A 13358-nucleotide genomic window follows, 5' to 3' on the forward strand; every position below is an offset into this window, starting at 1 on the left:
GAAAACTATCTTCAGATACTACTCTTGAGAATGGGTACAGAACAATAACTAAGAAGTATCTGAGGCCAGATTTGAACTCAGGAAGATGAGTCTTCCCAATTCCAGGCCTGGCATTCTATTCACTGTGCCACCTAGCTACATGGTGACATAATTAATACAAACTTCAGTGTATAACTAAGAAAAATCTGTTTTCTCTAGGACAGCACATACTAAGGCTATTTGTGTGAACACAAAGATGAGAAAACGTCTTTCTTGCTGACTGTCTCACTTGATTTTAAAATGTATTAGACCAATTAATATAACATTCCATTTTTGCTTTTTTCAAAAACAATAAAAATCATATCTTCAAAAAAAATGAGTACAGAATAAAGATAAATAATACACACATAAACTTGAATTTCAATTGCTATAATGGTAATGTATAAACTGAGTGAATTAAATTTATTATATACTACCAAAATATTAGGATATGATGTTTTATAATTCATTAACTGCACTCTTACAGGTTGTACTAACCTGATAACTAGTAGTTTTACCATTTTTTTTTCTCAGAAGGGCACAAAAAAAAATTTCGAAGATTTATTTTCATGTTCAAGGCCTTTCATTTACATATTCTATTATTAGTAAAAAACAAGAACTAGATAAAGACCAAAATAAAACTCATTCCAAACAAGACAATGCATTTTCTCATTTATTCAAATCCACTGCAGGAAGTAAACACCAAAAGATTTAAAAACAAAAACAAATGAACAAAAAACTTCACACTGCAGTATGCACAGTTTCATGACACCACATGAAAAAAATTTCTAATAAAAAATGACAAGTTATATTGAGCACATCATAACAAAACTGGTTGTGTAAACCTCATAATTTATATCATGAATGGTAATACAATATTCCATTATTTTCCTAGTATTGGAAAACTCCTGATACAATTTTTTGTTTTTGTTTTCAATGGAATTAAAACTTGATGACCTTAGTTGTGTGGGTTCTTTATGTTGAAAATGTCATTAATTTGATTCTTTTAGACATTTGGATTCAAAACATGTTCTTTCACAAAGCTAAAATACCACAGCAAAAAAAAGTTATGTCCTGAAATGGAATACTGTTGTTTTTGATGAACATCTGATTTAAGACATTTTGCCGTATGCACAGGGTCCCCCATGCACGTTTCATGCAGCAGGTAATCACAACTTTAAATAAAAAGTTTATTTTATACATTCTTCCCAGACTTGCAACCATATACGTACATGCAAAAAAATTTAAACCTATCTGATCATATTTACACTTATACATTAGCTATACAGAACTTAAAGAGATTAAAAGGCTTTTCCTCTGAATTAGAACAATACAAAATATGTATTTTTCATTAAGGAAATCACTATTTACATCACCTTTTAAAAACCAATTTTAACATGTGTAACAAGTCAATATATGTACACACACTCTCTATGTGTGTGTATATATACATATATATACATACACACGATATATGTATATATATATACACACACACACACACATATATATGAAAAACAGTTTACTCTTCTGTAAGATGCAGCAGAAAATAAAGTAGTAAAGCTACCTTACTGATGTCAATGAGAGCTGTAGTACCCTTCCACAAATAAGTCTTAATTAGGGGAAACTGTATATCTAAAATTGATTTCTAAAAAATGTCTATGTATATAACCTTGCATAAACAATGTGAATGTACTGAATTTTCTTTCTTTAAAATATCAAGTGGGAACTTCCTGTAGTGAATTAGTGTTATATTTCTTGAAGTCATATTATATACTGCATATTTATATACCCTTTATTTGTTACCAAAAATAATAAGCAATTCTGGTTTCCTATTGTTTTCAAGGACTAAACCTCCCTCCCCATAAGAACCATTATTTTGCTTAAGGGAAGAGGGATTTTTATTGAACTCATATTTTACAGTTTCTAGCCCTTTTGAAATTGTCACCTCAAAACATACCTCCTTCAGTAATCCCTGTTAACTAGCATTGTATTCACTATCCTTACATCTCATCTAAGTTGGTACAATAGTAAACAATGTGTGCTGTTAGAAATGCAATGTATAGGAAGAAATTCTGGAAGCATATGTTGGGTGAGAAAGAGGCCTGTTTGTGGACTGTAAGAGCTCTAGTGCCCTTTCATTGACATCATTTAAAGGGACAGCTAAATTGTTAACGATGAAAAAGTTAACATTTTAACTTTAAAAATCTTTAAAAATTATTTAAAAGTTTAAGTATATATTATAGATAATAGATCACCACACAGTAAATATGAGATGGAGTACAACATTTTCTCCATGCATATATTCACTGACCATTAGAACAATTCTCATTTCACAATAAGAAAAGTGCATGCCTCCATGTCACCCTGATATAGCCCATTATTTACTCTGGGTTATCTATTATTCTATAGATTCCATAACTATTTACAAACCATTCTGAGAAAAATAATCACTTAAGACTTTAAACAGACGTTCAATAAGTACAGTAAACCCCCTTTTCTTATATTATACTGAATCTTTCATATAAAAATTATCAAACTACTTTAGTAACACCCTAAATTAGATTTCTTCTAGTTAATGGTTAATTGCACCACAAGTTCCTGTCCTTACAGGGCCAGTTACTAAAATGGCTCATACTTAAAATCAAAACAAAAAACCTAAGATTTGGGTAAAATATGGTGACTGAAGCTTGGGTTGTAAAAAAGGAGTTTGTAATTGTTACACAGTGGTTTTAAAAATGCAAACTTCCTGAACTATATAAGCCCAATAAACTATTAAGCTTCATGTAAATAAAATTAAGATCTACTTTTCAATCAGAACTAATGGTTGCATTTCTTGATGTTTGTTAGTTATCCCAGTGTGCTTCCTATTATTTAGGCTAAATCTGCTATTATTTTTCTTGGGTTTCAACAAAATGTTAGCACTTTTCTTGTGTGACTGCTTCTTGTGGAAGTTAAGGATATATTCAGTAAAAGTGGAGGCAGTGTGGTACAGTGGAAAGAGTGCTGGCTCTGGAATCAGAGGACCTGGCTTCAAATCCTGCCTCTGATGGTCACTACCTGTAAAACCTCAGGCAAGTCATTTAACCTCCCCAGGCCTCAGTTTCCTCATCTGTAAAATCAAGAGAGTTGGACTAGGTGGCCGTTGAGGTCAATTTCACCTCTAAAATCCATCACTGTGTGATCCCTAAATTGTGCATGCCGTATTGTAACCAGAGCACCTCTGTCTGGGGCTGTTGGGGATCTATTCCCACTTTACGGTCACTCACACAGATGTAGCTAATTGAGACAAACAGTGAGTTTTCCTGAGACAGTAACCAAATACTAAGGTTATAAGCCCTCCCACCTAAATTTATTATTATAAAAAAAGAGTTTTGAACCTAGATTTCCAAAGATGTAAGGATATTGTGTGAACGAACCTTAAGGCACCCTTAAGGTGTAGACATCCAGGTAAAATTTGTTTTAGGAAGTAATACTGGCTTCAACAATCTTGTTCTATATTCTTGGGAGAACCACAAGAATCAAAGGAAATGTCATAGTTATGATTTGCAAACAAGGCAAGCTGAAATGTGAAAAGATGACAGAATTAGAGGTAAAGCATTTTGATTTTGTTACAAAACATCATTTCTGAGAAATCCCAAACATCAAGCATATTATAAGCAACATTTTAGAGTTCCCAATTCTAAAAAAGGAAAGAATGCAATTGGGTGGAAAGGGAATAAAAGATAAAAAATGCTTTCTTAAAAAGGAGCTATCAGTCCCTCCCCCCCTTCATATTACTCATATTGACTAAATAAGTACTAAGAATTTAAAAGAAAATATATAATGAAGGGAAACATGGCAATGCTATAGGGGAGAAGTTGGTGGGAAATGGATTAGAAACAGTCAAGAAAAAACCTGTAAAAAAAAATTTTTTTTTTGAGCAACTGAAAACTTTCAATAGATCTCTCTAAAGTTTCTTTTTTGGATTGAATAATAAGAAATAAGCAGGCACTATGTTTTTCCATTGAACAATTACTTTTTTAAAAGTAAGCCTTTAAAAAACACACATATATAGTTTGTGTGTGTATATAGATATAGATATATAGATAGATGTACGAAATGCTAGCTCTGTTTATGCTTCCCCAAAATGAGATTCAGTATCATAGTACACAAATTGGAAGAAAATGAATTACTGCTACCATGGATTCAGATTTACATTTTAATTTATGTGTATTTAAATTACTGGTAGTTGAAAAAAAACTTCATTCACATACTACTCACAGGCGCTGTTAGATGCATACAGAAGTTATGCAACCAACTGCTTATTCAGTAGTTTCCTGTGATAGCAATGTAAAGCAAAAGGAAGCTATGCCTATTTTAAACATCACCAGTAACCAATAATTTTCCAAATGAAGAAAAATAAATTCAATTAGAACATGCTATTTTCAAATCATGCTCTTATTTATAAAGTACTCAAGTTCATATTAGTTTTACAAAGACTCAAATCTTGATGGCAGACAGATTTTATTCAGACTCTTTTTTTATAGTTAGTACTTTTTCCAGGAGTCCATAAACTTCTCCATTTGTATTATGTGGGTGGGAAGCTGCATTCCCCATATGGCTATTGTAAGGGCTTCTTAAATTAAAGAAAGAAACTTTAGTCTCTGCAGCAGGAAGCAACTCTTCCTTGACTGTAACCTGTGTAGCATTTTTTGCAAATGACTCATTCCAAATGTCCTTGTCATGTGCTTCTTGGTTGCTAACAGAATTACCCCCTTTCTGTAGCATATAATACAGAATTGGGTTGGTTTTAGTCAGTCTTGGTGAGTCCTTTTCACATTCATTCTTATCCATACCTGTAATAACCCACTTAATGGGACCCTTTTCACTGGGAATAGGACACACACTTAACTGCCCAGATTCTTGTCTAGATACTGTACTGCCCATGTGTTCAGGAGAGCACTGGTAGGGAGAACTGGCAGCGCTCCTTACTGCTACTGGGTATGGAAATGTCCCATTATCTATACAATTACCAAGTTGACCAGAATGATTCATGACTCCATTTAAAGAAGAAATGTTAAATTCAGATTTGCTATTGATTACATTATTTTTGTTTCCTTTCTTCTTAACATCAGTTACAGTGTTATTCCTATGCTGTGACAAATCTCTCACACAATTTTCTGAGAGAAGCAACTGTTTCAACACATTAAAGCCTTTACTATCTCTAGACCAATTCCTATTTTCATGTTCATTATTTGAACCATGACAGGCTGGATATTTAAATTCAAGATCATTTCTGTTACATTTCATTTCTTGTTTGTTAAGCAAAGGCCCATACAATTCTGTAGAAGGATTATGATTATTTGCACCATCAGACGTATAACTTTTCATCTTTTTTTTAAATGGACTTTCTGAAGGCTCAATATGAAGTTTCCTTTTTTTAGGAACTGTGTAAAGACTTTTTGACTCTAAAAGAGTCAGTTCACTGTTCCTGTGACTTCTGTCCAGATCATCTGCAGGGTAAACCTCTTGATTCTGTCTCAATAATCGACTTAACAGGCCATTCTTAGAAAAAGAAAAGTCCTGAGGTGAAAGAGGCTCTGATTTGAAGTCCTCAGATGCTGGTGAAGCAGCTGCACTTCTCTGCAGAGCAGGAACCACACCTATAAATTTGTTACTTATTGCATCTTGGCTCTGATGGACATTCACATTATGGAAGATATGTGAATCCTCACAAGGTTCAGATTTTATTTTTACTGTTAATATTTGCTCACTTAAAGCTTTATCTGTATGGTTTTGAGAACTTTCATCTCTTAAAGAAATTCGTTCCTTTTTTTCATTTTTACTTTTGTTGGGGTTTCCTAGTAGTAACTGAAGAACTGTCCGTCTTTCAAGCAAATTTTCTATTTCAGAACCAGAGAGTCCTGGTTCAGGAGCTGTTGACTGACTGTTGAATGCTTTATTATTTTCTTCAAGTATATTTGGTTTATTTGTGAGTAGAGGATTACTTAGTCTATCAATCAAACCTACAGGTTTATCTATGTTTACATTTAACAGATGTTTGCTTGTTCTTTGATCTTCCACTGACACAGAAGACTGCATTCCACACTGAGCCAAATTTTGTAACAGCTTGCTGGCACTGAAAGTTGTAGAATTTTGTGCACTGTCACTTTGGTTTGGTTTATTTGTTCCTTGCAATTCTTTACTTTTGGTAAGGTCTATCAAGTGTTTAGACACTGGATTCATCATTCTTTTGGGTTGAACATTACAAACATACTGGGGTGAACTGTGTTTGACTACAGACTGCTGAGAAAGATTTATAGGCGAATCTGCTTTTGCAGATGCAAGCAATGGTGGAGTGCTCACTGGAGTAGCTTGATTTATGCTGGGACTTTCTATTACAGGAGTCCTCTTACTACTTTGTGCACTGAATTTTGTCACATTACTATGTGATCCCTGAGAACCAGTTGTTTTTTCTAGATTTTCTTCATTCTTATGTCCAAGTAACAGCTGAAGAAGTGTTACTTTTTGGTGAGGATTCAATTTAGGATTTTTGGAGGTGTCTCTGTCTTCTTTGATACTGAGACCTGGAACTTTTGGATCCCAAGTATTTAGCAAGGATTGAGTAAGATTATCTAGAGAGGCAGGCTGGCTGGACTCTGGTTTTTCAATTCGATGCTTGAAAGATAAATCTATGGGGACACAGTTAGAGTGAGAACTTTCATCACCACTGCTGTCATCTTCTGTAAAACTAGGGTTATTGTCTGAATATTCATCAATAGTTGTGGGTGTACTGCTATCTTCAAAAATGTTAACTCTCTCCTGATCATGTCCACTAGTTGGTTTAGCTATATTCTGGCTTTTAAGAAGATGTAAAAGCAAACTATTATTGGCAGCTGGTTTTAAACTGTTTCTCTCCAGTGTGTTCTTATATTCTGCATTTCTGGGAGGAGAAGGAAGGATTCCCACTGGACTTTGGAAAGCTGTAATGTTTTTGTCAGCTACTGGTTTATTTGATGATGATCTTGCTTGACCATTAAGATGGCTTGACAATCCTTTTGACAATGGAAAATGGACAAGGTCCTTCTGGCCACTTTCTTGTAGTCTAGCCATAGCAGCAAGCCTTTCACTTGCCACCTGATTTGCATTCTGTGCTTTTAAAGCATGTTCCCGAGAATACTGCTGTAAATGAGCTTCACTGGAAAGAAGTAATGCTAACTGGCTACAAGCAACACTAGGCTTAGGTGAAGTAGCAGGACTAGACCTTTTCTCAACCATGCTTGCAACAGCCTGGAGTCTTGCAGCACATGACAAGGGTTCATTAATTACTTTTGCTCCGCTCTGTCCAGTATGGGGTAACTCTATAAATCCATCTTTGATTAGATTTTTAGTTACATCAGATATATTAGCATCAGGCTTTTGATCTTTACTTTTACTTTTCTTCAAAAGAGTTTTTAAGTGACTTGATGCAACACCATAGCACCTTAAATCTTTCTCCACTTTTAAAGAATCATGGCTGAGGGAATATCCTTGCTCCTTGAGGCTCTGCCTAATCTGCTGTGACAGAGCAACACTTTGCAGCCTAGAGCTGAAAGACTGAAGCAAAGAGGCAAGTAATGTGCTATCCTGTTTGCCTTTAGGCACATTTTCAACCATGCCAGCTAGCAAAGCTTCCTGTTTTACATTTAAATCCACAATTGAATCAGACAACCGCCTCCTCTTTGCTGCATTCCAGTCCTCAGAAGACTGTAATAATCTTGCTTTTTTGAGATGCAGCATACCAGATCCCTGATAAGTTGTTGTGTTGAGACTTGGACCATTATTTTGACAGATGGGAAATATATTTCCAGAAATCTTGAAGTTTTGATCCTCTCCACTATGCCCAGTAGACTTTTTGTCAACTACAGTAGCTGACCTTGCTGCTGCCTGATGCATTAGTAATCCTTCTAGGTAAGTTAAAACAATAGGATCCTGGTGCATATCAGAGCCAAGCTCTTCTCCATGAGTCATGTTCAATAAAAGTATTCAACAAGGACTTGGTTTCTATTTACGTTAAAGACTGTTTTTTGAGGTGAATAAGATATAACTTTCGAAAGGGAATAGTAATCTATTGGCTTGTACAGCAATCAGACATTGATCAACTGTTACATTCTGACTAGAAATTCTTTAGAAATTCTTCTAAGAAAGAAGGAATCAGGAAAACTTCAAGATAACACAGTCTATGAAGGTGATAAAATATTAACTAAGGAAAGACAGATGGATTCCTTAATAAATGGGTCCACAGTAGCAAGAAGTTGAAATCTTCATTCAGTAAGCAGCTATTGTTCCCTCATCACAGGTCTCAGGATTCCTATGATAATAAAATAAAAGAAGTTAGGTAAAATGAAGTAAAGATTGGGAATAAGGTTATATTAAATCAAAATATCTTCACACCTCCCCCAACACTCCCCCAAATCTTTGAATGCCAATACATATAATGAATTCAATTCATTAAAAATTTATATTCAAGCACATTTCTATTAAATTGTAGGCACTTCTGATGGATAATCCAAATACTGATATATCCTGTAAAAATAATTACATGTATAATATTAGATAAGGAAAGTATGATACGATGACATTGATATTCTAAAATGTTAGCCAACTTTTGGCTTAAATCTGATGCTAAGACTGAAGCCTGAAAAATAAGTTTACTCCAGAGGATGAAGACGGACAGAAATCATTAAAATAGTAAATATGCTTCTTAAAACAAAAATAAGTATTCCTTTCAAAATTTATATTCCAAAACTTTTAGGCTCCAAAACAATATCTTAAAAACTCCCAATGTTAAAACTGATTAATTTGTACATTTAAAAAACAAAGAATTAAAAGGAATTTTTCAAAAGTTCCTTTTTGGGCTCCCATACAAAAATAGAGCAGATGGCCTTAATCACTATTACTTTAATGCTGTTTTAAAAATTGTCATTCTATAACTAACTTTCAATTATTCAATGTTCAATAATTCATTTTCACAAATTATTCAAGTCACTTGTAAGTTCTCCATCTTCCTATTCCTTTGCAGATGGGCAAAGATACAGTTAAACTAAAGAGTTAAGATAAGTATTTTGGTAAGTCATGTGGAAAAAAAAGCTTCAACAGTGTTATATGTTAAATTTCAATGATTCATGTTATTATCCCTGACCCTTCCAATGCACTAATCATGAATTATATATAAAGGCGTTTGTTTCCTCACTGAATAAATCTACTTTCATACTTCAAGAACAAATGATTTGGGGGAGGTAAACATTTCTACCACCCTGGCTTAGTAAGCTATTTTATTTTATTTTATTGCTTTTTGGCTAGGCAATGGGGTTGAGTGACTTGCCCAGGGTCACACAGCTAGTTAAATGTCATGTGTCTGAGGCCACATTTGAACTCAGGTCTTCCTGACTCTAAGGTTAGAGCTCTATTTACTTAGGCACACAGCTTCCCCTGTGAACTATTTTAAAGAATTGATCTGGTTGAAAAAGTCAGTTCTCTCTGGCTAATACAATGATGAATTCATCTCTGAACTTAGCTAGTCTGGCTGCCATGCCTTTAAGAACCTAGGGTCACCTCCAGGCCACAATTAAAGCATGAAGATATGTAAAAAGTTTAAAATAAATTTTTACAAAGTTAATTACAAAAATCTTTACCACAGAATTCCTTTATGTAAAAACATCTCTCATGCATTAAGGTATTCCCTGACACCTCCCCCCCAAATTTACAACTTGACAGAAAGGCTATGTAAAAAAGAGATGAAGATAAATTCTATCAATGAAAAAACAGAACCCAGTTCACACACATATTTTCAAGACTTAAACCTATAGCATGAAGTGAATTCTATCAAAGATTTACTTTAACTGTGTGATGGTAGTAATTTTGAAATTAATTTTTAAAAGCATATATTGAGATATTAAAAGCAACAGTAACATAGTAGGATTTAAAACAAATGAAAATAAATGTATTTCTTAATAACAATAATAAAATACAGGAGGAAATCACAGAAAGAAAAGTCATTAGAAATAAATAAAAATACATACAATATCTGGGACTCAACTTATAAGGCACATTCAAGATGCATAAGTATAAACTCCAAACACTATTTAAAGTGATAAAGAATAACAAATACTTAAGAGACAGCATTCACAATTGGGCCACATCAGTATAATAAAAATTATGAGGCTTCCCAAGTTGATTTACAGATTTAGTGCTATTCCAAAATATCAAAGAGATACCTTATTGGACTAAAAATAAATATCAAAGATATTTGGAGGAAAATAAATGATCTAAAATTTCAAGGTATATAACTTTTAAAATTAGGAACGAAGGGGAGAAATAGCATGTTCCAATCTCAAACTATTTTATAAAATAGTATTCATTAAGACTTTGTTACTGGCTAAAAAATACAAAAGTGAAACAGTGAAATAGACTGAATAAGCAAGAATCAGGAAAAAAAATCAAACTCAATATCCTAGTGTTCACAATATACCTGCAAACATAAAGTCCTTGAAAAAGAACTCTTTATGTGGCAAAGATTGCTGAGAAAGCTAGAAAGCAATTTAGAACTACGTGTCACACTATATACCACAATAAGCTCAAAATGGAGTCATGACTAGAATATTAAATGTCACACTGTAATAAAAATTAGAAAATAAGATCAAGTACTTTTCATAGCTATAGCTATGGAACAGAATAACAAAAATATAGGTAATAAATAATAAAGCAGATAATAGTGGAGACAATGAAAAAGAGGCAGGCACATAAATGAACTGATCAAACCATTCAAAAAAAAAAACTTGGAATTATTCTTTATAGGTGTCTAAACTAACATTAAACCAGAGCTCATACTGCCATGTATAAAACCCAAGGAAGACAGAAATAAAGGCAAAAAATATACCTATATATGTGTGTATGCACATGTATATATACACATACACGTACGTATGCATGCATGTAAGCATGTATGCATGCATAACACATTTTTATGATGGCAAAGAACTGGAAACAAATTATATGCCCACCGAATGGGAAATGGTTAAACAAATTATGGTACATGAATGTAATTATGCAATTGGAAATAATGAATATGAACAATTTCAGAGAAGATTTGAGAAGACTTAAAGGAACTGATGTAGAGTGACATAAATAGAACCAGAAAGATAATATACATTGACCATAACAATGTAAACAGAAATAATAAGAAAGCAAAACATGCTATACAGTTATAATCTAAGATTAGCCCTGGAAAAGAAGTGAGAAAAAAAAACCCATCTCAATCCCGTGTTTCCAGAAGTAGGTAATTATGAGTACAGATCATTCAGTTAATTTTGCTAAACTTGGTTTTCTTCTTTAAAATAGTTAAAGGGAAGGACTTGCTTGCTGAGAGGAAAGGGAAGGTACGAAATAAAACAATGAAAAACAAAACATAAGAGTGAGGGGGATACATTACAAAAAGTCTGGAAAGGTATGAGGAGGCCAAGTTATGAAGGGATTTGGATGCCAGAGGATTTTGTATTTGATCCTATAGGTAACAGTGATCCACTGGAGTTTACTTGTGGGAGAGGGGAGGTGACATGGTCAGACTTGCCTTTTATTTAGGAGGATCAATCAACATTTATTAAGTGCCTACTATGTGCCTGGCACTGTGCTAATAAGCACTGGGGATATAAAAAGAGGCCTCAAGGAGTTAATACTCTAATGGAGGTTGGCAGAGGCAACATGCAAATAAATATATACAAACAAGCATATACAGCATACATAGGAAATAATTAACAAAGGAAAGGCACTGGAATTATTAACAAGTATAGAGGAAGCCTTCCGTAGAAGGTAGGATTTTATTTGGGATTTAAAGGAAGCCATGGAGATCAGCAGTCAGGGCAGAGGAGGGAGATCATTTCAGGGCATGGGGGGACAGCAAGAGAAAATGTCCAAAGCCAAGAGATGGAGTGTCTTAACTGTGGAACAGCCAGGAGGCCAGTATCACTGGATAGCAGGGGAGTAAGGTATAAGAAGCCTGGAAAGGTGGCTAGGTGGTAAAGAGAATACTCTGGAGAAGAGGGGGATTGACAGTGTAAAAGGCTATAAAAACGTCAAGGAGGATGAGGATTGAGAAGAGACCATTACATTCAGCAACTAGCAATTTTGGAACGTTAACATCATTCTGATGAATGATGAGACCGGAAGCTGAAATACTGAGTTAAGAAGAAAAACTGGGTCGCTAATTCATTCTTGGTGGAATTGTGAACAGACCCAACATTTTGGAGAACAATTTGGAATTATGCCAAAAGAGTTATTAAACTGCCTCTGTGGGGCAGGTAGGCGGTGCAATGGATAGAGCTTCGGCCTTGGAGTCACGGAAGACCTGAGTTCAAATCCAGCCGCAGACACTTGACACTTAACTAGCTGTGTGACCCTGGGCAAGTTACTTAATTCTGATTGCCTCAAAGAAAAGAAAAATAAAATAAACTGCCTGTGACCCAGCAATATCACTACTAGGTCTACTTTCGAAGATGATGAGGGAAAAAGGAAAAGAACCTATACGTTCTAAAATACTTACAGCTGTTCTCTTTGTGGTGGCAAAGAACTAGAAATTGCAGTAATGCCCATCAATAGGAGAATGGCTGAACAAGTTGTGGTATATGACTGTGATGGAATACTACTGTGCAGTAAGAAATGAAGAGCTCAGTGATCTTAGAAAAACATGGACAGCCTCGCACAAAAGAATGAAGAGCAAAATGAGCAGAACCAAGAGAATATGGTATACAGTAACAATAAGAACAATTTTGAATGACTAATTTATTTTTATTATAAATATCCAAATTAACTACAAAGGACAAATGAAGGAAGATGCTATCTGCATCCAAAGAATGAAAAATAGACGTATGTGTAGAATGATTTTACAGACACATACATATTTGTGTCTAATGGTAGCCATCTCTAGGGTGAGGCGTGGGAGAAAGTAAAGGAGAAAATTATATGATAACTTTATTATATATTTAAAAGGAATGGCAAGTTGTACATAATAGATGTGCAGTTACATGTGCAACCATCCTTTTCCTTATATTATGTTATGGAAGTGCTTATTTCATTTCATAAATTAAAAATAAAATAAAATCTACAGAAAAAAGAGATTGAGAGGAAAGAAGTAGAGGCATAGCAGCCATACATGTGTATTACAGATCCAATTATTTCTCATGAAAATCTTTTTTGTTATAGCAATATAAAAAGTATAGCTTATATAATCTCTAAAATATTAATAAGTACTAAGACATCAGCTAGATGACACAGTGGATGGAGCACCAGCCATGGAGTCTGGAAGACCTGAGTTCAAATCTGCC

At 34.2% G+C, this 13358-nt stretch overlaps 1 protein-coding gene across 3 annotated transcripts in view; it reads right to left on the reverse strand.

Annotated features, from left to right (window-relative positions):
• Positions 1–678: 678 nt before the first annotated feature.
• Positions 679–13358, reverse strand: part of NRIP1 (nuclear receptor interacting protein 1) — a 156049-nt gene continuing 143369 nt past the window's right edge. For all 3 annotated transcript variants that reach the window (XM_020976244.2, XM_020976242.2, XM_078146468.1), the window contains one exon: positions 679–8350. In XM_020976244.2, the coding sequence (XP_020831903.1) occupies positions 4525–8010 (3486 nt within the window). In that variant the 5' untranslated portion in view covers positions 8011–8350 and the 3' untranslated portion in view covers positions 679–4524. The remainder of the gene's footprint in view (positions 8351–13358) is intronic.

The sequence above is a fragment of the Phascolarctos cinereus genome, unplaced genomic scaffold (genome assembly GCF_003287225.1).
Source record: "Phascolarctos cinereus isolate Bilbo 61053 unplaced genomic scaffold, phaCin_HiC Scaffold_726;HRSCAF=1367, whole genome shotgun sequence".
NCBI classification, from domain to species: Eukaryota; Metazoa; Chordata; class Mammalia; order Diprotodontia; family Phascolarctidae; genus Phascolarctos; species Phascolarctos cinereus.